Source organism: Scyliorhinus torazame, chromosome 4 (assembly GCF_047496885.1).
Source record: "Scyliorhinus torazame isolate Kashiwa2021f chromosome 4, sScyTor2.1, whole genome shotgun sequence".
Taxonomy (NCBI): Eukaryota; Metazoa; Chordata; class Chondrichthyes; order Carcharhiniformes; family Scyliorhinidae; genus Scyliorhinus; species Scyliorhinus torazame.
In genome coordinates this window covers 319091222-319115681 of record NC_092710.1, presented here as the reverse complement: position 1 = coordinate 319115681, position 24460 = coordinate 319091222, and the positions used below count along the sequence as shown (strand labels likewise).

At 47.2% G+C, this 24460-nt stretch overlaps 2 protein-coding genes across 10 annotated transcripts in view; one reads left to right on the top strand and one right to left on the bottom strand.

Annotated features, from left to right (window-relative positions):
• Positions 1–24460, bottom strand: part of rbks (ribokinase) — a 269106-nt gene that overhangs the window by 2950 nt on the left and 241696 nt on the right. For 3 of the 9 annotated variants that reach the window (XR_011940818.1, XR_011940820.1, XM_072500146.1), the window contains exon 9: positions 23933–24388. The exons of the other annotated variants lie outside the window; for them this stretch is intronic. Coding sequence is in view for 1 of the 3 variants with exons in the window: in XM_072500146.1 (XP_072356247.1) it covers positions 24380–24388 (9 nt within the window). In the remaining 2 variants the exon portion in view is untranslated. Of the gene's footprint in view, positions 1–23932; positions 24389–24460 lie in introns of those variants that run through there. 9 annotated transcript variants of the gene reach the window in all.
• The window catches only part of mrpl33 (mitochondrial ribosomal protein L33), a 52996-nt gene that overhangs the window by 18104 nt on the left and 10432 nt on the right, over positions 1–24460 (top strand). The window contains exon 3 of the mRNA XM_072500153.1: positions 7712–7730. Within this exon, the coding sequence (XP_072356254.1) occupies positions 7712–7730 (19 nt within the window). The remainder of the gene's footprint in view (positions 1–7711; positions 7731–24460) is intronic.

Below are 24460 nucleotides of genomic sequence, written 5' to 3'. Positions count from 1 at the left end.
TTCACCTAACAAGCACATCTTTCAGGACGTGTGGGTGAAAACCAGAGCACTCGGAGGAAACCCACACAGACACAGGGAGATCGTACAGAGTCTGCACAGATAGTGACCCAAGCTGGGAATCTAATCCGGGCCCCTGGTGCTGTTAAGCAACTGTGCTAGCACTGTGCTACTGTGCCGCCTATACAGGTAAGTGTGAAGTGTTGCATTTTGGAAAGTCAAATCAAGGTAGTATCGTGGAACAGAGGGACCTTGGAGGTCAGGTGCACGGTTCTCTAAAGGTGGAGTCACAGGTAGATAGGGCAGTGAAGAAGGCTTTTGGCATGCTGGCGTTCATCAGTCAGGGCATTGAGTATACAGGTTGGGAAGTTATGTTGCAGTTGTACAGGACGTTGGTGAGGTCACACCTCGAGTATTGTGTTCAGTTTTTGTCGCTTGCAATAGGAAAGATGGTATTAATTTGGAGAGAATGCAGAAGAGATTTACAAGGATGTTGCCAGGACTCAAGGGACTGAGTTATAGGGAGAGATTGGACAGGCTAAGACTTTTTCTTTGTAACGTAAGAGACTTGAGGGGTGACCTTGTAGAGGTGTATACGATCATGAGGCATGGATAGGGTGAATGCACTCAGTCTTTTTCCCAGGGTTGGGGAATCGAGAACTAGATTTAACTTGAGGGTAAAGAATTAATGGGAACCTGAGGAGCAATGTTTTACACAGAGGATGGTACGTATGTGGAATGAGCTGCCGGAGGAAGTGGTTGAGACAGGGACATTGACAACATTTAAAAGGCATTTCGACAGATACATGGATAGAAAAGGTTTGTACGGATATGGGCCAAATACAGGCAAATGGGGCTAGCTTAGATGGGCTTTTTGGTTGGTATGGACCAGTTTGGGCTGAAGGGCCTGTCTCCGTGTCATAGATTCTATGATCGAGATATGTATTCATTATAATATATATATCAAATAAAAGTGATGCTGAGAAAAGTAATTGGGGCACTTTTCTACTTCAAGTGTCCATTTTATACACATCACTGGACAGATTTGGGATAGTTAGAGTAAAGCTCCTTCTTGCCACTGTCCCAATATTGTTGCTTCAAAAGGTTGACCCTTACAGTGGAGGTGTCCAAACTTTCTGTGATAAAGACCAGTGCAAGTGCTTAGCATGGAGGCCTTGGCGACTCATGCAATGCTAAAACCTTGTTCCTGTTAAACTGCTTGCATTACAGTTTACTGATATTTACCAAGCTGGTGCCATGACGTAAAGTTTAATTCATAGTTCACAGAACATACAGTGCAGAAGGAGGCTATTCGGCCCATCGAGTCTGCACAGACCCACTTAAGCCCTCACTTCCACCCTATCCCCATAACCCAATAACCCTCCTAACCTTTTTGGTCACTAAGGGCAATTTATCATGGCCAATCCACCTAACCTGCACGTCTTTGGACTGTGGGAGGAAACCGGAGCACCCGGAGGAAACCCACGCAGACACGGGGAGAACGTGCAGACTCCGCACAGACAGTGACCCAGCGGGGAATCAAACCTGGGACACTGGCGCTGTGAAGCCACAGTGCTAGCCACTTGTGCTACCGTAAGTGTTTATTCACCCTTACAAAATTCATCCAGGATTGGGCAGTGAATATCAAATCGAAGTGCAAATGTTGCTCGAGTTATCTGGGTTTTGGGCCTGAAGATTGAACATCCCAGCCATACTATACGAGGGGGCATTTGTTTCTCAGCACTGACCGTCCTTCTGCCTGGAGATGGACAATTTGATGTCTCATTGAGCCTTAACTGTGCTGCAGCTGATAACCAATGGGGAATTGGTTAAGATTGTTGAAGCTCATTTTGCAGAGGACATTGAAAATCACGAGACGAAAGAGATGCTTTGGTCCACCAGCTTGGACTTAAAACAAGTTCAGTCCAAAAGCTGAGAGAACTGTCCACTAACCCACTGAATCACTCATTTTGCCCAGACTATAAGGGAGAAGTCCTTGTGGGAAGTACCTGTTTGCTAACAAAATACTCCCTCCCTGTCCACAATCCTTTTTAAAAAAGGAAAACACAAAATGATATAAAATTTTGTGATTCTAACAACATCTTCATCCAGCAATGTCACTCAAGGAGAGGAGATGCTTGTTGCATTTAAACAGTTTGTAATTTTAGGTTGCAGTTTTTCCACTGATATCCTCCCGCACAGACCAGCTGAAATCCAGGTGCCGTATCTATACCATCCAAGCACAAATATGTACGCGCCTGCCTAAGGCCAAGAACTGAGGCAGAAACCAAACCGAGAGGTGATTAACTTTGATAGCAAAACAAATTTAAACAAATGATTCCACTTAACTGAAGAGGCCTCCTGATTCACTGGACCTTTCTGTGTGATTATGAAGCAGGTAGCTTTTGACGTGCTTCAGATGCTGTACCTGTTGTGTTAGCACTCTGTGCTCGTCAAGGCTGAACTCAGCCAGAGGGGCTGCTGTTAATTGAGTGACGCACATGCTGCTTGTTTAACCTGTAAATGGAGTTCCTGAGGACTGAGCCTCTTGTGTTTCCTTTGCGAAAGTCTGTGTATGCATCAATAGTAATGTTAATGTTGTTCGCATTATGATTTTACATGGGAAGTGTAAATTCATAGCACTGCACGCATCGTATTTTGCAAAACATTTTAAAAATAAGTTGAGATGTAAATCTTGGTATTTCTGCTAAGAAACACCCAGTAATTTTTTAAAATATAAATTTAGAGTACCCAATTATTTTTTTTCGAGTTAAGGGGCAATTTAGCATGGCCAATTCACCTACCCTGCACATTTTTTTGGGTTGTGAGGGTGAGACACTGGGAGAATGTGCAAACTCCACATGGACAGTGACCCCAGGCCTGGATCGAACCCGGGGTCTTCAGTGCCATGAGGCAGCAGTGCTAACCACTGCACCACCGTGCTGCCCGACAAACACCCAGTGATGGCCAATTGCCTCCCCATGTAACAGTGCACTTTGCGGAGAACCACGGGTAATTTTTCAATGGCTGATTCAGGGCAGTTTACTTCCCTCCTATCCTAGTGGAGAGGGAATCTGCTTCAAATATGTCACTTGTGGTGACCTGTTGTCAGCTGCCTTAAGGATCGTACTGTTGTTGCAGAATTGCATAGGAACAGGAGGCAGCCATTCAACACCTTGACTCTGTTCTGCCATTTAATTAGATCCTATTTGATCTGCACCTCCGCTCCATTTGCCTGCCTTTGCCCTTGGTGGCACGGTAGCACAGTGGTTAGTACTGTTGCTTCACAGCGCCAGGGTCCCAGGTTCAATTCTCGCTTGGGTCACTGTCTGTGCGGAGTCTGCACGTTCTCCCTGTGTCTGTGTGGGTTTCTTCCGGGTGCTCCGGTTTCCTCCCACACGTCCCGAAAGACGTGCTATTGGTAATTTGGACATTCTGAATTCTCCCTCTGTGACCCGAACAGGTGCCGGAATGTAACGAGTAGGGGCTTTTCACAGTAACTTCATTGCAATGTTAATGTAAGCCTGCTTGTGACAATAAAGATTATTAAACGGTGGAATGTCAGCTCAACAATTGCTCAGGTTAATCAGCCCATAGAATCATCTCAAGGCTGCCATAACCAATTGTCCTAGCTGTACAACACCATTCAGTGGTTGTAATGACCATGTGTATGTTTGTGAGGGTATGAATCTTGCTAGGTTCAGACCATCACCTACCAATAGCTGAGGCTGGAGGATGAGTCACTCCCATAGGCTGTACTTGAGTATCTAATTGACTCATTTGGCAGCACTTTGATCTCTGCCAGAAAGTTGAAGGTTCCAGGTCCACTCAAGGCCTTCTCTCACAATGTAAATTGCTATTCCAATACAGACTTGAAGGAGTTGGTGGATGAGGCTTTTCAGTGATGTGAGACCTCGGGGGTGGCAAGGCCCTCCACAATGTTACAGTCAAGGGATGGATATGGGTGGCAAGGTTCATGCAGATGGTGAAACTAATTGAGGGAGACCGAGGTTAGGGGGAGAGGAATTTGGCTGAAGGTTAAAATCGTGGAGGATGAGTCATCATTTTCTGGAAAGACGTGTATCTAACCAAATGATTACCATTCAGCTTTTGTGGCTCAAACAAATATTCAGCCAACGGAAACTGAAAATAGTGGCTAGTAACTTGCTGGATAGTTGCAGCCAAAGACATAATTTTGCTGGGATCCCTCCCCATACAATACTTGGGAATTCGGTGAATGCATTAGCAAGATGGAAACATTTAAAATGCAGTTCAAGCAATTTGATCCCTGGGTGCGATTCTCCCAAAAAATGACTAAGTGTTATTTGGGGCAGGAATTGCAGGGTGTTTTCCGCCAGGTGAATGGGCATAATCCAGATCGCAGTTCACTCACACTTCGTCATTTGTTTGGAGCTTGGGGAGATTTTCACTGAGAAATCCCACACTTAGAATTTTTTCTGGAATAGCAAACTAAAGACGCCGGCAAGACTGGCTCCTCAAAGGTCAGCAAGGGCAAGAACGAGATTGCTTCGGGAGCATTGCGATCGGTTCAGTGCCCAGCGCCAACCCCGTTTAGGGGCTCTCCTGTTATGCACTGGGAATAGCGGGATCAGCATCGAGAATCGGGCCCCCTGAATACTTTTATTACAGTATATTGTTGGGTGAGAGATCTCAATTGTTCTAATGAGCAATATGTTCCTTCACTAAGGGTTATAATAGATTTAGTTGGAGCATTCTTCCATAATGTCCATTTTTCATACTGAACTTCAGAATAGGCAAATGGAAATAAAAGTACTTCCTTACTCCATCTGTGTCTGACATTCTTCTAGCAGTTAACAAGGCCCATAGATAGCCCAGTCTAGTGCCTTTAGCAATGCTACTGTTGAGCTGGCTTAAGTAGGCACAAAAGTTTAACATAAACACAAAAGCAAAATACTACTGATGCTGGATATCTAAAATAAAAACCAATACAGCTGGAAAAACCCAGCAAGTCACGTAGCATCTGTGGAGAGAAACAAAGTTATTTCAGATCGAGTGACCCTTCATCAGAACTTGTGGCTGAGTTCTGGCCATCAACCTAAAATGTTAACTCCAACTTTTTTGCTCTTCAACATTACAAAAGATTGATCTCTGATATTATTTCTCTCCATGTGGATATGGCAGTATCCATTATATTTACAAAACTCATGGGGAAGAAAAGATGACAGTTCAGTTATAGTGCGTCAGTGCCACTAACTCGCACTAATCTTTAGTGCAAATTCAAAAGAACACTATAATATGGTTGCAGTGCACCCTTATTGAAATTAGACTAATTTTACTGCCTTTCCCTCTAATTCTTTCTGAGGATTTCCATGGAACCCCGCACACATTCTGAAGGTGGATTTATGCAAGCACACATACTGGTGGTGACTTTAAATACATGCAAACGTACTGTTATGGGCCAGGGTTTAGAGAATCCCAAAGTGTATCATGGAGTTTACCTGATCCGCAACTTTTAATAGATTGTGGTATGGGGAGCACTCTACAGGTATGGTACAGCAGAAATGGAAAAGTACTTTTTAAAGCAAAACAATGTTTATTCTATGAACTTGTTAACCTTTTTAAAACATACAGTGAACATCTTAGCAACCATCAATTCAAATACAACCCCCAAAGAATACACACTAAGTAATCCTTAAGCTGTCCTTTTAACATCCATAAGACTTAAAAAAGAACTTTTAACAGAAGCACATCAGGTTAAAGTCATTACTGAGAGCAGTTATTAGTTTTAAATCACCAAAGGATCGATTTACAGTCTTTATATTACAGAGAGAGACGAATACCCCTTCTGGCTGTGACTGCAGCTATCCAGCTCTGAAAACGAAACTAAAACACACCCTGCAGCAAACAGCCTAAAACGAAAGTAAAAAGCTGACACAGCACAGCTCCACCCACAGTCTAACATCGCTGATAAACACCCATTTCTTAAAGGTACATTTCTTAAAGGTGCTCTCACATGACTACTGAAGGTAGTTTTCAAAACAAGCACACGTACTGGTGGTCACTTTAAACACAAGCACACGTACTGGTGGTCACTTTAAACACAAGCACACGTACTGGTGGTCACTTTAAACACAAGCACACGTACTGGTGGTCACTTTAAACAAGCACACGTACTGGTGGTCACTTTAAACACAAGCACATGTACTGGTGGTCACTTTAAACACAAGCACACATACTGGTGGTGACTTTCAACACGAGCACACGTACTGGTGGTCACTTTAAGCACATGTGCTGGTGGTCACTTTAAACACGAGCACACGTACTGGTGGTGACTTTCAACACAAGCACACATACTGGTGGTGACTTTCAACACGAGCACACGTATTGGTGGTGACTTTCAACACAAGCACACGTACTGAAGGTGACCTTACACTTCTGCATACATACTGTAGGCAGCTTTATACATAGCCAAGTACTAAATGAGGCTTTAAATAAGCATAGGTACTGATGCACAAGCACAATCCACTGGGAAATCGCCAGAATCGAAGGAATTTTGGAAGATTACAATCAGTGCATTCATAATCTCTGCAGCCACTTCCCTTTAATACCCTAGGATATAGGCTATCAGGATCAGGGCACTTGTCAGCCTTTAATCCCATTAGTTTTCCTCGTACCTTTTCTCTAGTAATTGTGATTGTTTTAAGTTCCTCCTTCCCTTTTGCCCCCTGCTTTTCTTATATTCTTGGGATGGTCTTTGCATCGTCTACTGTGAAGACAGATACAAAATATTTGTTCAACGTCTCTGCCATTTCCTTGTTTCCTGTTATTAATTCCCCAATCTCGCCCTCTAAGTGACTAACACTCCCTTTCGCTACACTTTTCCTTTTTATACACATGTAGAAGCTTTTACTGTCTGTTTTTATATTTCTTGCTAGTTTTCTCTGTCTTTTTATATATGAGTCATCCTTTTATCTTTGCTAGAACAGGTAGACCCAACAATGGAACATTCTCTCAGCGATACACTGAGGAATGATCCAGATCCAATTCTATCCTGGAACAGGGCTAGAAACAATAGTCTTCTGACTTCAAGGCAAGTGTGCTACCAGCTGAGCCAAATTGATAAATGTTTAAGTAGTAATAAGTTCAGGCATTTGTCATCTTTATCTTTTAAGGTTAACCAGCAGAGGAAGTATATTCTGATCGCGCAGACACCGCTCTTGGCCCGCTGCTCTGTCTGCGGCACGCTTGGCCTTGCTGCCTACAGTGCTTTCAGCACAAGGTTCAAGTGTACCGTAAGAGCTCTCCTGCTGTAAGACTCTATTCCTATCACTAGATGATGCTAATATTCTGTGTTAAGTGCACTAGTGGTAGCTCATGGCAGCACCAATCCTTTCATATTATTCCAGTTTATTGAGTGTCTTTCAAGCCAGACGGCAACTGTTACAAATTGTTTGCAAAGGAATGGTCCAATTTGTGATTAATTTCATGAGTCAAAAATATACCAGGGAATTGTGTTAATTCTCATTGATGCTTTAAAAATACAGTGAATTTTCCTGAGGTGTCCTGGTAGTAGGTTTATGGGGTGGGGCATATTGGATTTCATAAATGGCTTTTTTATTATATTACTGATTTGTTTAAATTATAATGCAGCACTCTGAAGCTGAGTACATATAAGTGAACTAATGTTTCTTCTTCCTTTCTTTTTTTAATTGAACCTGCTGGATGATGACAGTTGCCAAGAGCAAATCAAAGTAAGTCAATACTTGTATTATTTATTACTATCGGTATGCCCCACATTCTGCAAAAACACTAAGCTTTCTTTGCCTCAGTTTTTATCAAGGAGGAGAGTTAATTTAGTTGGGAACTGGAAAGGGAACTAGAGGGTGTTGTGGAGATGAGCTGCTGCACTCTTCACATTGCTATCAGGTGGCTGGTGAACAGCCGTTGCAGCTTAAGGTACATACAAAACGTACAAATTAGGAGCAGGACATAGCAGCAAGGTGGGTAGAAACCTTCCAGAAATCACTGAGAAATGCCTGGGGACTGGAGAAAGACTGCTGTTATTCCTACATCTAAATAAAGAGAACAAATGTGACTCAGGCCAGTGAGTTTGACATCCATCATGGGGAAACATAGAAAATAGAAGCAGGAAGAGGCCATTCGGCCCTTCGAGCTTGCGCCGCCATTCATTATGATCATGGCTGATCATCAAATTCAGTATCTTGATCCCCCCCCATATTCCTTGATCCCTTTAGCCCCAAGATCTAATTCCTCCTTGAAATGATACAATGTTTTGGCCCGGTTTTTAGCGTATATTTTGTTTGCTATCTTCATAAATGATCTGCTGCTCCAAGTCACAAGCGTAATGGTTTAGTAGCAAATTATACAAATCTGAGAAAGGTATAAGGTTCCAAAGCTGAACACGTTAAACTCGAGCAGGATTTGAATATATTTGGGAATTGGTCAGGTAGCTGGCAACTGATATTCAATGCAGAAAAATTCCCAACACGGGTGTTTCCTTTGCTTCATGTCTGGCTCTGTTCTGGACTGATTAACAGTCATGATTAGTTGAGAATTTCATTATACTACATGATGAATGGTGAACTAGATTGACCTTGATCATTTTTCGTCTAGCCATTCTTGTGTCTGATAAGCCATGCAATGATGTGAGTAATGTTAGAATTAGGGGAATATACTTTGAAAAAAATATTTTTTGATGATTTGGTTTGTAAATTCACTGCTGGATATGGTAGAGAGGCTAGGGAAGCTCCCTGATATGGCCCCAAGTTTGCATTGACTGGGCAGGGAACTGATGCTCCCTGATTACTATGGGACTGTCAATCCTCACGGTTGAGAATGAGGAGGTAACCCAAAGATGTGCAGGGTGGGTGGATTGGCCACGCTAAATTCCCCCTTAATTGGAAAAAATGAATTGGGTAATCTAAATTTATTTTAAAAAAAGAGAATGATGGAAATGCTCCATTGGTGAAATTCTGGAGTGTAACCAGTAGCTGTAGAAACATACAGCAACAGAGGAGGGAAGGGAGATAATGAGAAAGAGAGGATGACTTTTTCCAGTTCCCTGGACTCCTTGGGCTGCTAGATATTCTGGATTGTGTCACCGTGAATCCATTGATGGGATGTGTTCAAGTAGCCTTGTGGTGCCACACTCAGTAATTTTTCTCGACGTTATGGGATACCTGCTTTTAACACCGATGGTTGGGAGATCCACCTCGCTCCCTTAGTACAGTGGGATGGTAAAGACGTGCTCTCTCTCTCTTTTCATACAGAGGGAAGGAATATCCACACTATCTCCAGTCTTAATCCCATTACCTGGCACCACGAATCATTGACTCACAAAAGTGGGCCAAGGGTAACAAAGGTAGGTGTAGCAGCACAAATGTAGAAAGTTAGCATACAGGCACCATGCTCCAGCAATCCAATTAAAATGCAGCTTGATAGCACTGCAGTGTTAGTTTGTGTTTGCTTAAATAGGCTGGTGGGCTAAATAGTTGGCTTGTAAAGCAGACCAAGGCCAGCAGCGCGGGTTCAATTCCCGTACCAGCATCCCCGAACAGGCACCGGAATGTGGCGACTAGGGGCTTTTCTCAGTAACTTCATTGAAGCCTACTTGTGACAATAAGCGATTTTCATTTCATTAGCTATGTTAATCTAGTTGAAAGCTTAGAAGTGAAAACGCTTTTCACAACATCTATCAATTGGAGGGAATCACATCCTTGGTTTGGTTGGCGGGGGGGGGGGGGGGGGTTGCTGCTGTGTTCTTAATGGTATTTTAGAGTGAAGTATGAGTGAGCGAGCATGAACTGAGCTTCAAACAAACTTTTCATTTGACCAGGAACACACTTTTTCTTTTGTAGAGCTATTTCGAAAGGCATCTGTAGATAGGGCAGGGCTGGCCAAGAACACGAGGAAATCCGTCGCGTTTCTCTGTGTAAAACAGTTGTGGTTTGAAGGGTTTGGTCTTTTCTATTGTCTTTCACTGTAGGAAATAGTTCACTTTGTTTACGTCAGAGCGAGTTGATTGTAATCGTCTTGCTGGATACCTGTTGTTTCCATTTCAACAGTAACTATTTACATTACTCACTGTTTGTCCTTCTGATAATCTTGTTCATTGATATCTTTTTATCATTTGCACCTCGTTTCCCTTTTAATTATTTTTGAGTCACTTCCTTTTGGAGAAAGATGATCATGTACCATTTCGCAGACATAGGTTGTGGGAGGGGAGCAATATGGTTGTTCTTCGGCTGCTGTCAGTGACGCTGTGCAAGCACTGCTAGTAAATGCGTGAGTGGCTATTTTAGTTTTTTCCCCTGGCAGGGTTTCAATCACTTCCAGAATATATGTGCTTATACAATGCCAATTCCAGCTTTTCTGCTTCTTCAACTCCCTCCACTGGCCCGAGACACGATCCTCATGAATCTAAAGCTGTACATCTGCTGACTAGGATCTGTCAGGATGTCCGAGATGGACTGAATGAAGCATTACACCCTTGATGGGTACATCAACCCACCACTGTCAAAAATATTTGCATTTGTTCTTTAAGTGCTTTGATTTAGCGCACACCAGTTGTCTGGTCTAATCACTGATTTAAAATATGGTTTAAAAAATTGTTTCCTGTAGTTACCAATCCAATTCTATCCTGACCATGTGTTTTATCCCAGGGGTGAAGAAAATCGGATGTAATCTATCTTCACCAAATCCACCTCTTTAAACAGGGACTTTTGAGAATCGTTTTCATTAACAAGGAGCAACATAGGAACTATCTCGTTCCCACACCCTGTTACTTCAATTTTCTCTTGCAAGTAAAAATAGAAGTTTGAATTGAACTATTCAAATTAAACTGCATGGGAGACATCGGGCGGGATTCTCAGACCCCCCCGGCAGCTCGGAGAATCGCCGGGGTGGGGGCGGGGTAAATCCCGCCCGGCTGCCCCGCAATATTCTCCGGCCCACCAAAAATCACGTCGACGTGAATCACGCCGCGCGTCCCAGAGAATGTCGAGGACCGGGTGCGCAACGCAATGGGACCCGGGGCCGGCCCAATTCTCCGGGCTTGATGGGCCGAAATCCCGCCGACGTGACCACGGGTCATGCCGGCGTGAATCAAACCACCTATTTAATGGCGTCAACCAGTCGTGCTGGTTGACGCCGGCCAGCGCGGAGGTAGGGGCCGGCATGGGGCGGCCGCCAGAGAAGAGTTGGGGAGGGTGCTTGATGGAGAGGGTACGTGCCGGGGAGGAGGGGGGGGGGAGGCGGAGTGAGGGGGGTCCGCCTGGCCATGTGTCAGCTGCCAACAGTAGCGACCATGCATCCCATGGCACTTGGCTGCAGGGGGGGGCGGGGGGGGCTATGGGCAATGATGACGTCGTCTATCCCCCCCCCCGACCCCCACCCCCTGCAGGCCGTTACGTTTGGTCATCACCCAGTGATGATGGCTGGAGCCGCACTTCTACATGTTGCCCTGCGTTAGCAGGAGGAGGAGCGTGTCAGGGAGGCAGCGGAGGCTGCCGCAGAGGAGCGTGCAGCAGGGAGGCAGGTGGCAGCCACACAGGCTGGAGGGCCGCCCGCACGACAGGACGAGGAGGAGGAGGTGGTTAATGCCATGGCGATGGAGACCCCGATGAGGCCCCGTGTGTACCGGACCCGCTCGTCGTACCAGGACCTTACGGACCGGGCATGCAGGAGGGGACTCCGGATGAGCCGGGAAACCGTCGCCCATATCTGCAACCTGATGGCACACCTGGCATCACATGGCACTGGGGGAGGACACCCTCTCCCCGTGGCCATCAAGGTTACGGTGACCCTGAACCTTGATGCCACGGGGTAATTCCAGGCGCCGAGTGGGGACCTGTCCGGCATCTCGCAGGCGTTGGTGCGCCGGTGCATCCGGGCAGTAACAGACACCCTATATGCCATTGCGGACCGCTACATCCAGTTCCCTGTGGACCGGGCCAGCCAGGATGCCCGGGCAGCGGGCTTCGCTGCAGTGGCCAGGATGCCCATGGTCCAGGGGGCGATCGAATGGATGCACGTCGCTATGCAGCCACCTGCGGATAACAGGGCCATGTTCACGAATTGGAAGGGGACCTATTCCATGAACGTGCAGGTGGTCTGTGACCACCGCAAGAGGATCCTGCACGTCGGCGCCCGGTACCCGGGCAATGTACATGACTCATTCTTATTAGCGGAATCTTTCATCCCCACCATGTTCGAGGGACCCCCCCCCCCCCCCCCCCCCCGGCTGAGGGACTGGTTGCTGGGTGACGGGTTACCCGTTGCGGTCGTGGCTGATGACGCCTATACGGAGGACACAGACTGGCGCGGAGAACCGCTACAACAATGCACATGCAGCGACAAGGGGTGTGATAGAGAGGTGCTTTGGGCTGCTGAAGATGCGTTTCAGGTGCCTGTCCCGCGCCCTTTGGCCCAGCCGGTAACGGTGGGCAGCCTCCCGTCCATGTCCAGCCCGTCTGTCCTGACCATTGCCCCCAATCTCCTCATCTGCGGAGGTCTGCGCCTCGTCTTGCTGCTCCTCCTCTTCCTCCTCCTCTGCCTGCAGCACATCGTCCCTCTGCTGGGCTATGTTGTGCAGGACGCAGCAGACCACAATGATGCGGCCGACCATATCTGACGGGTACTGGAGGGTCCCTCCGGTAGCCGCCCGGTTCACGGACTAGGGGGGTGTGGGAATCGCTGAGTATGGGCACATACTGCACACTAAGACACCAGCCTGAGCTGCATCACTCTGCGATGAGCTCTGGGCATCGTTGGACAATGTCTGACCCATGGCCACAGTACCACCCTCCACCCGGACCGTCCCTGCATGTGGCCATGACAATGCAGTGCACGGTCCCGTCCTCTGCCCGGGGGGATGGCGGGGGGCGACCCGGGGGGAGGGGGGGGCACACTCACCTGAGGCCGACGTTCTATCACCCCTCACACACACTCTGGCGCTCACCTCACACTGCACGCATCAGACAGAGCACAAAGGCAACTTCTGTAGGTGTGAAAGTGATTTTAATAACAAACAGTTTTTACACATGCCCTAGCCCCTATAACTAATTTGTGCCCTGCACCCGTGCCAACTTACTCAGTGTCTAATTAGTTGACCTTACGGGCCCTTTGACTACGTCTAGGTGGTTCCCTAACGGTACAGCAGAACTGGAGGTGGACTCGTGTGATTCCTGCCCTGTGACTCGGAATCCCTTTGGCGGCCGTTTCCTGGGGCAGCCCAGCCTAGATGGGCCAGGCTGCGGCTCGGGCAACTGGGATGGCGAGCTGCCAGCCTGTCCTTCCCGTTGCCCACCAGATGCATCCAGGACGGAAGGGAGGGGGGTGGGGGGGGGAGTCTGAGGTGTCGCGGTGTCCTGGGACCTCCCCTACAGGGGGACCCGGAATGGGCCCCAGTACCACCTCCTCCCTCGGGGTGCCCGATGGCCCCCGGGGCCTCTACATGGGTCGGGGATGCGAACGGACCGAGCACCTGACGCCCCCGACACCTGGTGCTGCCAGTCCTGGAGGCCCGCCGTGGTATCAACAAGGGTCTGCGAGTTGGCAGCCATGGAGCTCCGGGAGTTGGCCATCCCTGTCTGAGTCTGGGCGAGGCCGGCCAACACCTGGGCAATGGCACCAGGAGACTGGGCCATTGCCTGCTGAGATTGGGCCACGGTGTTGAGCGCCTCTGCGATCTGCTGCTGGCTCTGGCTCATGGCTGCCTGTGAGAGCGCAGCCATGTCCTGGGCCACGGACTCCACCTGCACGGAAAGCTCCACACCTTGCATACTGCGACCCATGTCTGACACCGTCGCACTCTTGCCTCCACCGCAGACGCCACCTGTGCAGTGTCAGCTTGGGTGGCATGTATGACCGGCATCAATCCCAGCTCCTGGACGCGGGTGGACTCCTCCACCTGCGTCTGCAGCTGCCGCAAGCCGGCCGTCACCCCCTTCGATCGTCCCATGGTCCGTGACTGCATCGGGTCTATGGGTGGGTTTGGTAACTCCAGGAAACCGGGACCCACCTGGGTGGCAGATGGTTGCCTGCTGCGAGCTGCCCTCCAACCGCCCGGCCCCTCGGCTGCTCCTGCCTCCACCTGCTGTACCGGGACGGCTGTGTTGTGCGAACCAGTTAGTGTCCCAAATGCCTCAACGCTAAAGTGCCCAACCGAGGTGAGTGTCTCTGCGATCGTGGAGGGTGTAGGAGATAGCAGTGGTGTAATGGCGTGCTCCTCATCGAACCCGAAGTCCAGGGTCCCGTGGAGTGGTGATTCCTGTCCATCCGTCCCCTATGTGTGGGAGTCGTGTGAGTCAGTGTCCTGTGCATCGGTATCCTGTCCGTCTGTGACCTGTGTGTTAGGGTCCTGTGCGTCATTGCCTGTGTGATAGGGTCCTGTGCGTCAGGGTCCTGTGCGTCAGTGTCCTGTGCGTCAGTGTCCGAGGTCGGCTGCGACGGGGCGTTGCTGTGGCTGCCCTCCTCGTCGCTGGGTGTGACCCGCTGGCGTCGCCGCACTCGCACTAGATGTGGCCGGCGTTCACCTGGTGCTCCGGGTCTGTCCCTGGCTCGTGGCTGCCCTGGAACGTCCTGGGGGCGGCGTCCGCCTGGTGCTCCGGGTCTGCCCCTGGCTCGTGGCTGCCCTGGAACGTCCTGGGGGCGGCGTCCGCCTGGTGCTCCGGGTCTGTCCCTGGCTCGTGGCCGCCCTGGAACGTCCTGGGGGCGGCGTCCGCCTGGTGCTCTGGGTCTGTCCCTGGCTCGTGGCCGCCCTGGAACGTCATGGGGGCGTCGTATGCCTGATGGGCTGGGGTGATATGGGGGAAGGGTGATATGGGGGAAGGGAGGATATGGGGTATATGGGGGGGGGAAGGCAGTGGGGGGTCTCACTTGGCGCTGCGGGCGGCCATTTTGCCAGGTCTCCTGGGGTGCCGTCTTTTATGCAGTGACGCCACATGGTGTCACTGACGGCGCATGCGTCCGTGACGGGTGACGCCGTCATGAATAGCGTCATGCCGCTACTAGCCCATTCCCGGCCGTAAAATTTGCGACGTTTCCGGGGGCCTGACGCTTTTGTGATTCGCGCCGGGTTCGGGCCATCGTGCCGATTCACGGGGAATCCCGCCCATCTTTTTTCAAGTTAAGTGAAGTGGGCTGTATTTTATTTATAGGGATCGATGGTATCGTGGTTATGTTACTGGACTAGTGATCCAAAAGCCTGAGCTAATGATCCGGGGACAGGCTCCTGTTTTCTCCATTATTTGGAAATGACTTAATGAGTTCAAATCCTTCCACAACAGCTGAGGAATTAAAATTCATTTAATACTTAAACCCAGCATGGTAGCATAATGGTTAACACTATGGCTTCACAGCACCAGGGTCCAGGGTGCGATTCCCGGCTTGGGTCTCTGTCTGTGCGGAGTCGTCACGTTCTCCCCGTGTCTGCGTGGGTTTCCTCCGGGTGCTCCACTTTCCTCCCACAAGTCCCGAAAGACGTGCTTGTTCGGTGAATTGGACATTCTGAATTCTCCCTCTGTGAACCCGAACAGGCGCCGGAATGTGTCTACTCGGGGCTTTTTGCAGTAACTTTGTTGCAGTGTTCATGTAAGCCTACTTGTGACAATAACGATTATTATTAACTACTGGAATGTCTGACTCGCTGATGTCCTTTAGGAAGGAAATTTACCATCCTCACCCGGTATGGCCTGTATATGACTTAAGATCCAAAGTAATATGGTTGACTCTTTTTCAAAAAATGTTTTTATTAAGGATATTTCATTTTATACAGAACAAAGGTATGCGTGAACATACATCGAAAACAAATATATATATATATATATATATATATATATATATATATATTTATATATATATATATATATATAATTTGTCTTTTGTTATTTACAATGGTTACAGCTTCCAGTTTTACGTTCTCCAGTAGGTGTTTCGTTCTAGCTGGGTCCCCTCCCCTTCTCGCCGTCTGGCGGTTCTCTTCCCTCATCGGCTCTTTTATCCTGTTCCCGCTGGGTGGCGTGATGCTGTGTATTTTGTTATGTTCTGGGCATGGTTGGGCTCCATACCCCTTTATTCCTGCCTTTCATTCATTGTTTATCGTGGCTTCCCCATCCTTCCTTCTGCGTTATTGGCTGTTGCTACAAATCAGCTCTTGGGAGCCATGTCCAATGTTTTATGGAACCTCTCTTCCGACCCCCGGATGGCAAATTAAATTTTCTCCATCTGGAGAAATTCTGATGGTCTGACAACCAGTCTGCAGCTTTGGGTGGTGTTGCTGATCACCAGACAAGCAGAATTCTCCGACGGGCGATTAGGGAGGCAGCGGGAAGGGTATCAGCCATCCTCCCCATGAAGAGATCTGGCTGTTCTTATAGCCCGAAGACTACCATTCTCAGGCATGCCTCCATCCTCATCCCCACCAGATTGGACATCGCCTCAAAGAAGGCTGCCCAGTACCCATCTGGTCTTGGGCAAGAAAAGAACATGAGGGAGTGGTTGGCCAGGCACCCTTGGCACCATTCACATTCATCCTCAACCTCTGGGAAGAACCTGCTCATTTGGGTTCTGATAAGTGGGCTCTGTATACCACTTTCAGCTGCATTAGGCTTAGCCTTGCGTATGTGGAGGTGGAGCTGACCCTGTGCAATTCTTCGCTCCAGAGTCCCTTCCCACTTTCCCCTTGTCTTGTCCAGTTGTGTGTGTGCCCTTTTCCCAGTAGTCGCCCATACAGGTCACCACAGTTCCCTGTCACTAAGATGTCTGTGTCCAGTAGGTCCTCTGACAGCAATTATTGCGGTGATTATGGATACGTCCTTTTTCCTAGGTAAGAAGTTTTTGACCTGCATGTATCTTAGCTTGTTGCCCCGTCAGCTGGAACTTCTCTGTTAGTTCCTCTAGTGTTGTCAGTCTGTTGTCAGTGTAGAAGTCCCTAACTGTCATCGTTCCCTCCTCCGTCCTGTCTCCAACGTTTGAAGGTAGCACCCATTATGGCTGGCACGAATCTGTGGTTGTTGCAGAGGGTGCCTTAACCGCCATTTTGGTTAATCCGAAGTGCTGCCGTAGTTGGTTCCACGTCCGGAGTGTTGTTATCACCACTAGGCTCGTTGAGTGTTTGTTCGGTGGGGATAGGAGCGCTGCCGTGGCCAGGGCCAGGGCCAGGAGGGAGGTCCCTGTGCAGGAGCCCTCCTCCATTCTTACTCACTCGTAAGTGGGCTCTATTGTCCACCCCTTTACCCTTTCCGCAGTTGCTGCCCAGTGGTAATATTGCAGGTTTGGGAGGACCAGGCCCCCCTATGGTTCTCGTTCACTGCTGGATCACTTTGGGTTTCCTAGGGTTCCCCCCCCCCCCCCCCAAAAAGAAAAGCTGCACCACCACCCAAAGCTGTAGACAATAATAATCTTTATTAGTGTTACAAGTAGGCTTACATTAACACTGCAGTGAAATTACTGTGAAAATCCCCTAGTCGCCACACTCCGGCGCTTGTTTGGGTACACAGGGAGAATTCAGAATGTCCAATTCACAACTATAGACCGGTCCAGAAAACAACAAAATGTACATAGAGTCAGTTAAATGAAAGACAAAATAAACCTCTCTGTACAATAAAGTAAATTAGCTCAGGCAAGAAAAATGTAATGTATATCCACAACTGTTTATAAATATGAGAAATGGCAATAAAAAGATTTCCCCCCCCCCCCCAAAAAAAATGTCCAATTCACCGAACAAGCGTGTCTTTCGGGGCTTGTGGGTGGAAATCCCTTCCTTACCCACAGTCGGGCCTTCTCCCTGAAGTGCATCTCTTGAAAGAAGACTGTCGGCCTTCATACTTTTAACGTGAACGAAGACTTTGGATCTTTTCACTGGGCTGTTAAGTCCCATGTCACTCTAGGTGACGATCCTGATGGGGGAGGGGTGGTTGTTCCCTCCCCCCATTCCTGGGGGATCAGCAATACTTGTCTAGTGAACGCGCACCCGCACTCCGGGGTTTCCCTTTGTTAGGGGGCCATGCCAAATGACGCAGTCACTGTTCTCCCCATGAGATTGGGCTTCTGCGCTCTATGTTTCTCTGGCCAGAGGCCACCCAAATGGCCGCCAACTGTGTGTGCCTTTGTGTTCAAAGTCGCCAAGTGTGGTCTATTGAAGCCAGCCTAATGCCCTTACTATCCTTGTTCCTATGTTTCTCCTAATGTACTTTCTCCCCCCCCTCTTCCTGTTGCTGTCCCCTCCCCCACATTTCCTTCCTCCCGTTTCTTCCCCTGGTTGACCTCCCGTTACACCCCCCCCTTTTCCAGACGCTCTCTCCCTTGCGGGAGATGCGCCGTGGCCCCACTCTCGCTCATGCTAGCTTTCCTGCTCGTCTGATGGCCCCCCCTCGGTTATGTATCCGCCCGTCGCCTGCTATTTGTTCTCCCTACCTGCAATTTTCTTCCACTCTTTCCTGTGCTCTGCTGCCCTCGCTTTTTCCTTCCTCTGCTGCAACTCCTCTCCTCAGAACAAGCCAATGCAGTTCCACGCAAAGTGTCCTTCAAGTTGGTTAAATAAATTAATAAAGTCTCTTTTCGCTGCTATCCCTGCTGCTGTTTCTCCAACTCATTCTCCAGGACAAATATGACCACCTCCGCAGGAGCCATGAAGAAGTGCTCCCTGCCCTGGAATGTGACCCAGAGTTTGGCCGAGTACAGAATCCCAATTTTTACTCTGTTTTTATGCGGGGCTGCCTTCGCCCTGTTGAACTCTGCCCGATGCATGGCCAGGGCAGCTCATGATCCGGTGACCTTCCCAGTTACAGTTTTTCGTCTGTCTTGCCCAGCGCAGGATTCTTTCCCGATTTGGTACCGATCCATTTTGGCAATTATCACCATGGTCTGCTCTCCAGCCTTGGCTCTTGGGCAGAGCGACCAATGGGCTCTATCTATTTCTGGTGGATTGGGAAGGTTATCCCTTCCCACCAGATTGCCCAGTATTTGGGCCACATAGTCTGTGGGGTCCCTGCCTTCGATCCCTTCCGGCAGGCCCACTATCCTCAGGTTTTGGCACTTTGATCGGTTCTCCTGATCTACTATCTTTCCCCTCAGGCTACCCTATTTCGCGACCAACGTTGTTATTTCCTTTTCCAGGGCGGCGATCCGGTCAGTTGAGACCTTTTCTAGCTCCTTTATGGTGCTCTCTTGGGCCTCCCATTGCCTCTCCGTCTTGTCCAGGGCCACCTGCATGGTCACCAGAGCTTCCGTGACCACTCCCCTAACTGCAGCCTGGATATCGGTCTTTGTTTCCTCTCTATGTTCTCTCAGTTCTTTTGGAGGAACACCCTCCAACCACCCTCTTGTGAGGGGAGGGTTCCACATGCGGCGGGTCGGTCCTTCTCGTTCTGGCGTGGCCCAAGCTTCGTCTTCTCGTACATCTGCCGGCTCAGCCACTTGCTTTCCTGGCTTTTCCAATTTTCCGTCGGCATCTGGAGTTGCTGTTGCTTCTTTTGTGATGTTAGTTGGGGTGCCTGTTTTCCCTGTTTTAGTGGGCTATTTTGAGTAAAAGAGCCTATTTTCGGGTTTGTAGGAGGAGAGCCACCTGATGTGTGACTACTCAGCACATCCCCATTACTGGAGGTCGCAATATGGGTGACTCTTCACTGCCCTCTGAAATAGCCCAGTAAGCTACTCCATTGTCAAGTAGGAGGCTCACCACCATTAGATACGGGCAATAAAGGATGTGACACCCACATCACTTGCCAATGATACCCGTGATCATAGGAATGACTAGAAATAAACCAAATAAAAATGGAAAATGCTGGATAAACTCCACAGGTCAGGCAGCATCTGTGGAGAGAAACAGAGTTAATGTTTTGGATCTAAGTGGTCCTTCTACAAAACTGTTCTGTCGAAGGATTATTTAGATACGAAACGTTAACGCTGTTTTTATAGAAATAATCTAACTTTATGCAGCGGTGTGACAAATGCAGGATTTTAGATATAAACATTTGGCAATTTAAGGGTTAAAAGCCTGGGTTAATATGTTTGACTGCAGTAGTCATGTTTTTAAAAGAATCTTGTTTTGCAAGACCAGAGAGCTTTTAGGAGCCAGAGGAGAAACTGACCGGAGTAAAAGGTCTGGGCTAATGCACTGTTGTTTGACTAGAAGGAGACCCTAGGAGTTAATGTGTTTCCACCTTGGGGAGTTGATGTAATTGCTGGATTGAGCAAAAAAGTATTCAGACTTTTTGAGAAGCTTCTTGAGTTGTGTTCTGATCTGGCTCACACTGAGTCCACAAGTAAGATCTTTTGCTCTCACAGTAGGATAATTTTAAAAAAAGAATAATAGTATTTAAAGCTGTGCAGACTTGTCAGAGGACAAGGGGGAAGTTAAAACAAATCAGCTGAAACAGCTTTTTGAAGACATCCAGCCAGAGTCTGCAGAGGTTCTAACAGGAGTCAAATCTGTTCTGGAAAGCAAGTATTACTCTGTGCGATTGCAATGTAGGATGGATTTAGAGCAGTATGTTTTTCCTTTCTTGTTATTTATTTGGGAATAGAGATAGTACTTAAGGTATTTATTAGAAGTGTTCAAGCGGTAATTGTAAGCTATTTTTTGGTGTGATGTTAAAGAGTTAATAGTGTGAATAATAACGTTTAGTTTTAAAATACAAAATCCCAATTTCTTCGTGCAATCACTCCAGGAGCAAAATATTCTTTCCGCAGTCTTACAAAATAAACTAAAATATTAGGGTTTTGTCCAGTATCGTAGCCACTGTTGGGGTCTGGTCTGGGATCGTAATAAGCAGCCCTATCTGAAGATAGGTTTTTCCGGTTTGTCTCTCTTCAATGTAATTTGAGACATGGGGTATAAATGATGAGTGTTGATTATTGTGCTAACCTCCCTACATTGCACAAATGGAGTTACTTAGTGGGATCAAATCCATTCAGTGTCTGCTTTTAGTCTAAAACTGAAATGTGGAAGTATTTTACTCAAAGGCTCCTATTATCTTAAGGCCTGTATGCATTGTCAAGAAATTACCTCATTGCAGGGTTTATTGGTGTAACTGGGTCTAATGTATGTTTGCTAAGCCCAGTTATCACTCTGAACTGTTTAACATTTATATTCAATGGAGACTTTGACATTGACAAATAGAAGTGTGGGAAAGATCTTGGCTCAGCCATGGAAAAGAGCGTAGCTTGTGTAAGACCAGAGAAAAAGGTTTTGATCCATCTGGTCTGTGTTGGAGATTAAGAAAATGATAAAAGATAGTCACCAGTTCTCAAGTCTTAACTTTCAGCTGTCAATCCTGAGTTTGTGACCATTTCATGTTTGCTGACCGCTTGTTTAGTCAAATTCTCAAGGGCATTGACTTTTTAATTACCAAAGTTGTTCTCATAATGTTGCATATTTATGTTCATTGTTTTCAATTCGTTTGCAGCATGCGGATGATGATGGGAAGGCTGCATTTATTGCCACGTTCCCCTGAGACAGTGCTGGGGGGGGGGGGGGGCTTTCTCCTTGAATTGTTGCAGTCCTTATGGTGGTGGTTCTCCCATGTGGTGGTTAGGAATTCCAGGCTTTTGACCCGGTGACAATGAAAGCCCGACAGTACATGATGAGGTAAAGCTGGTATGTGACGTAGAGGGTATCATTGAGGTGATGGTCTTCCAATGATTTTGATGGTGCCATCTTTCATCATGGTAGAGGCCACAGTGCAGAGAGAGGCTGTCAAAGGAAACTTGGTGCACTGTATCCAATAGATAGTTGATACAACAGTAACATTACACCAGTGATGGAGGGAATGGTTATTCAAACCACTCGCAGGGGCACTGATCAATCAAACTGCTCTGTCCTGGGTGGTGTTGATCTTTGGTGAATGATGAGCATTCAATCACACTCTGCCTGTCAATTAAAGTGTATCAGGCATGGACACATTGTGGAGTTGATGCCACAATTAGATCAACTAAGATTTATTGAATGGCAGAGCAGGCTTGAGGGCCGAATTTGGTGGCATGGTGACACAGTGGTTAGCACAGCTGCCTCACAACAGCAGGGTTCTGGGTTCAATTCCATCCTTGGGTGACTGTCTCTGTGGAGTTTACACTTTCTCTGAGTCTGCGTGCATTTCCTCCGGGTGCTCCAGTTTCGCCCCACAGCCCAAAGATGTGCAGGTTAGGTGGATTGGCCACTCTAAATTGCCCCTTAGTGTCCAAATATGTGCAGGTTAGGTAGGGTTACAGAGATGGGTTGGAGGAATGAGCCTAGGTCGGATGCTCTTTCAGAGTGGTGGTGAGGACTCGAATGGGCCGAAAGGCTTCCTTCTACATTGTAGGAATTCTATGGAATGGCCTTCTGCTCCTAATTCATAAGGATGTATGTATTTCAAAACACTGCAGTGTTAGTGTGTTGAAAGATTAAACTATTACAAATGCTTACAGAGTACCAGATTCCTTTGCTATTTTTAATGCTGATGTTAAGGGTTTCTACAATATGGCATAACATAATTTCTAGGCTTTAGTGTATTTGGTTTAATCAGTGTAAGAGTTGCAACTCAGGCAATGGGCTTGTGTTGTTGGACTGACTGTGAGAGGCAATAAACGATCCCAGTGACCTTCAGTCAATGTACACAAACCGTCACACCTCATACACTCCTGATGGAAGCAGATTACAAGTATTATGCTGTATTTTTAGCACCTGTTGGTAAGATAACGAGATATTTAGTACACGAGTGCTGTAGATGAGGAAAAAGTTCTGACAAAAGTATATGATAGCTCTGTCATCATCTGAAAGGTTGTTGTTTATGGTGTCTTTCCTCATTCCCCAGTTAGCTCATTTGCTAAGATCAGTATAATGGAACGACATAAACTGGAAGTCACAGATTTGATTCCTGCTATTGTGAGCTTATACCCACTAATGTGCCTGTGGGCTTGCTGTGAGTGCTCTTGCTGTCTGAGCAGGGAGAGTTAAAACCACCCAGTGTTTTGCCTGCTATCCAGAGACCTCTGCAAGGTGTTTGTTGTCAGAGGGCAAGGTTTTGTTCTGCAATGATGCACCTCCCACTGAAACAATGTGTTAATACCATTCTGCATCATCCATGAACAACAATCATTTGTAAAGTATTTCTGGAGCAAGGAGAAGATGAGGGAAGAAAATGTGAAAATGTTATTTTTAAATCATGTTTCTGAGATGCTGACACAGGCTGTACACCACTAACTCCCACTGTTATTTAAACGTGTTCCATTGGCTGCACCTAATTCAAGGTGTTGCTATATTTACTTGCTATAAATATGGCGGTTAATAAGGTCGCCTTTCTTAATCCATTTATGAGTATGCTTTCAGAGTTGCCAGGTATCTCTCGATACCGCCACAAGGTTCAACCGAATACCGATCAAAGAGCCAATACACCAGTTAGCGTCGGCTACCTGAGCACTAGTTCTTTGTTGCTCGGAGATGGGCCATCAATATGTAAATCGGCCCAGGGTTTCGGTTCCGTCTACAGTCTGTCTTCCAAATATACATTCAGGCTCTGTGCCTGCTTGTTGCTTTGCATTGTCCATTTTTCCCTATATGCTCTGCGAGTGTCCATTTTATATACTGAAAGTGGCCATCCCAGATAGCTACACTCCCTCCTTGTGATCCTCAACGCAAAGCATGAAGGATATTACTGAATCTTCTTTGTTCTCTGCCTAAGTCGAGCACCCGCAATCAAGGAAAGGTTCTATCCTACTCTGTCCTATGGATTCGAACCTTTACCTAAGTGCTTTTATTTACATCATATCATTATAAAATTCTAAGGGGCGCTATAACAGTCAAGCATGCATTACATATCTTTTTCATTTAAAACACGGGAACCTCTAACTATCCTTCTCTAAACTATCTCCAGGCTGTTTAGTCAATCAAAAGAATTTACAAACAGTATAAACTACAAAAACAGCAGCATTACATCGCTCTGTATCTTGGAGGTCAAGTACAGAATTTCACATTTTTCTTTATTAGAACAAACAAAAAATTAGTTGATGCACTTTATTTGTTTAGCGAGTGGGGGTTTTGCTGGAGTCCGAAAATAGGGGGTCTGAGTGTATATACCGGAGTGCGGCAGGCTTTCCTTCGCCATTTCTGAAGTCTCAGTGTCTGGATGACACTACAGAGTATCGCTATGACTAACAGTGCTTCTATGATGTATGAAAGGGAATACCATTTTATAAGGTTGTCGCACCAGGTTGGTGTGTCAGTGGCTGTCTCTGGGTGTAGTGTATGGCAGGGATGGGAAACATTCACGGTCTGTGGGGTAGGGGTCAGGGGGTCGCATCCGCGCGCAACTGTGGTGATCCCACGAAGATCCAAATATAGGTCATGATGTCCGTTTTCATTTTTCTCTTTTATCTTGGTCTTCCTCTGTCTTCTGGTGTTTTAGATTTCCTATCACACAAGCATAATATCTGTTATTACCTTGTTTAAGATTTTGTATGTCTGTCTGTCTCTCTTTTTATT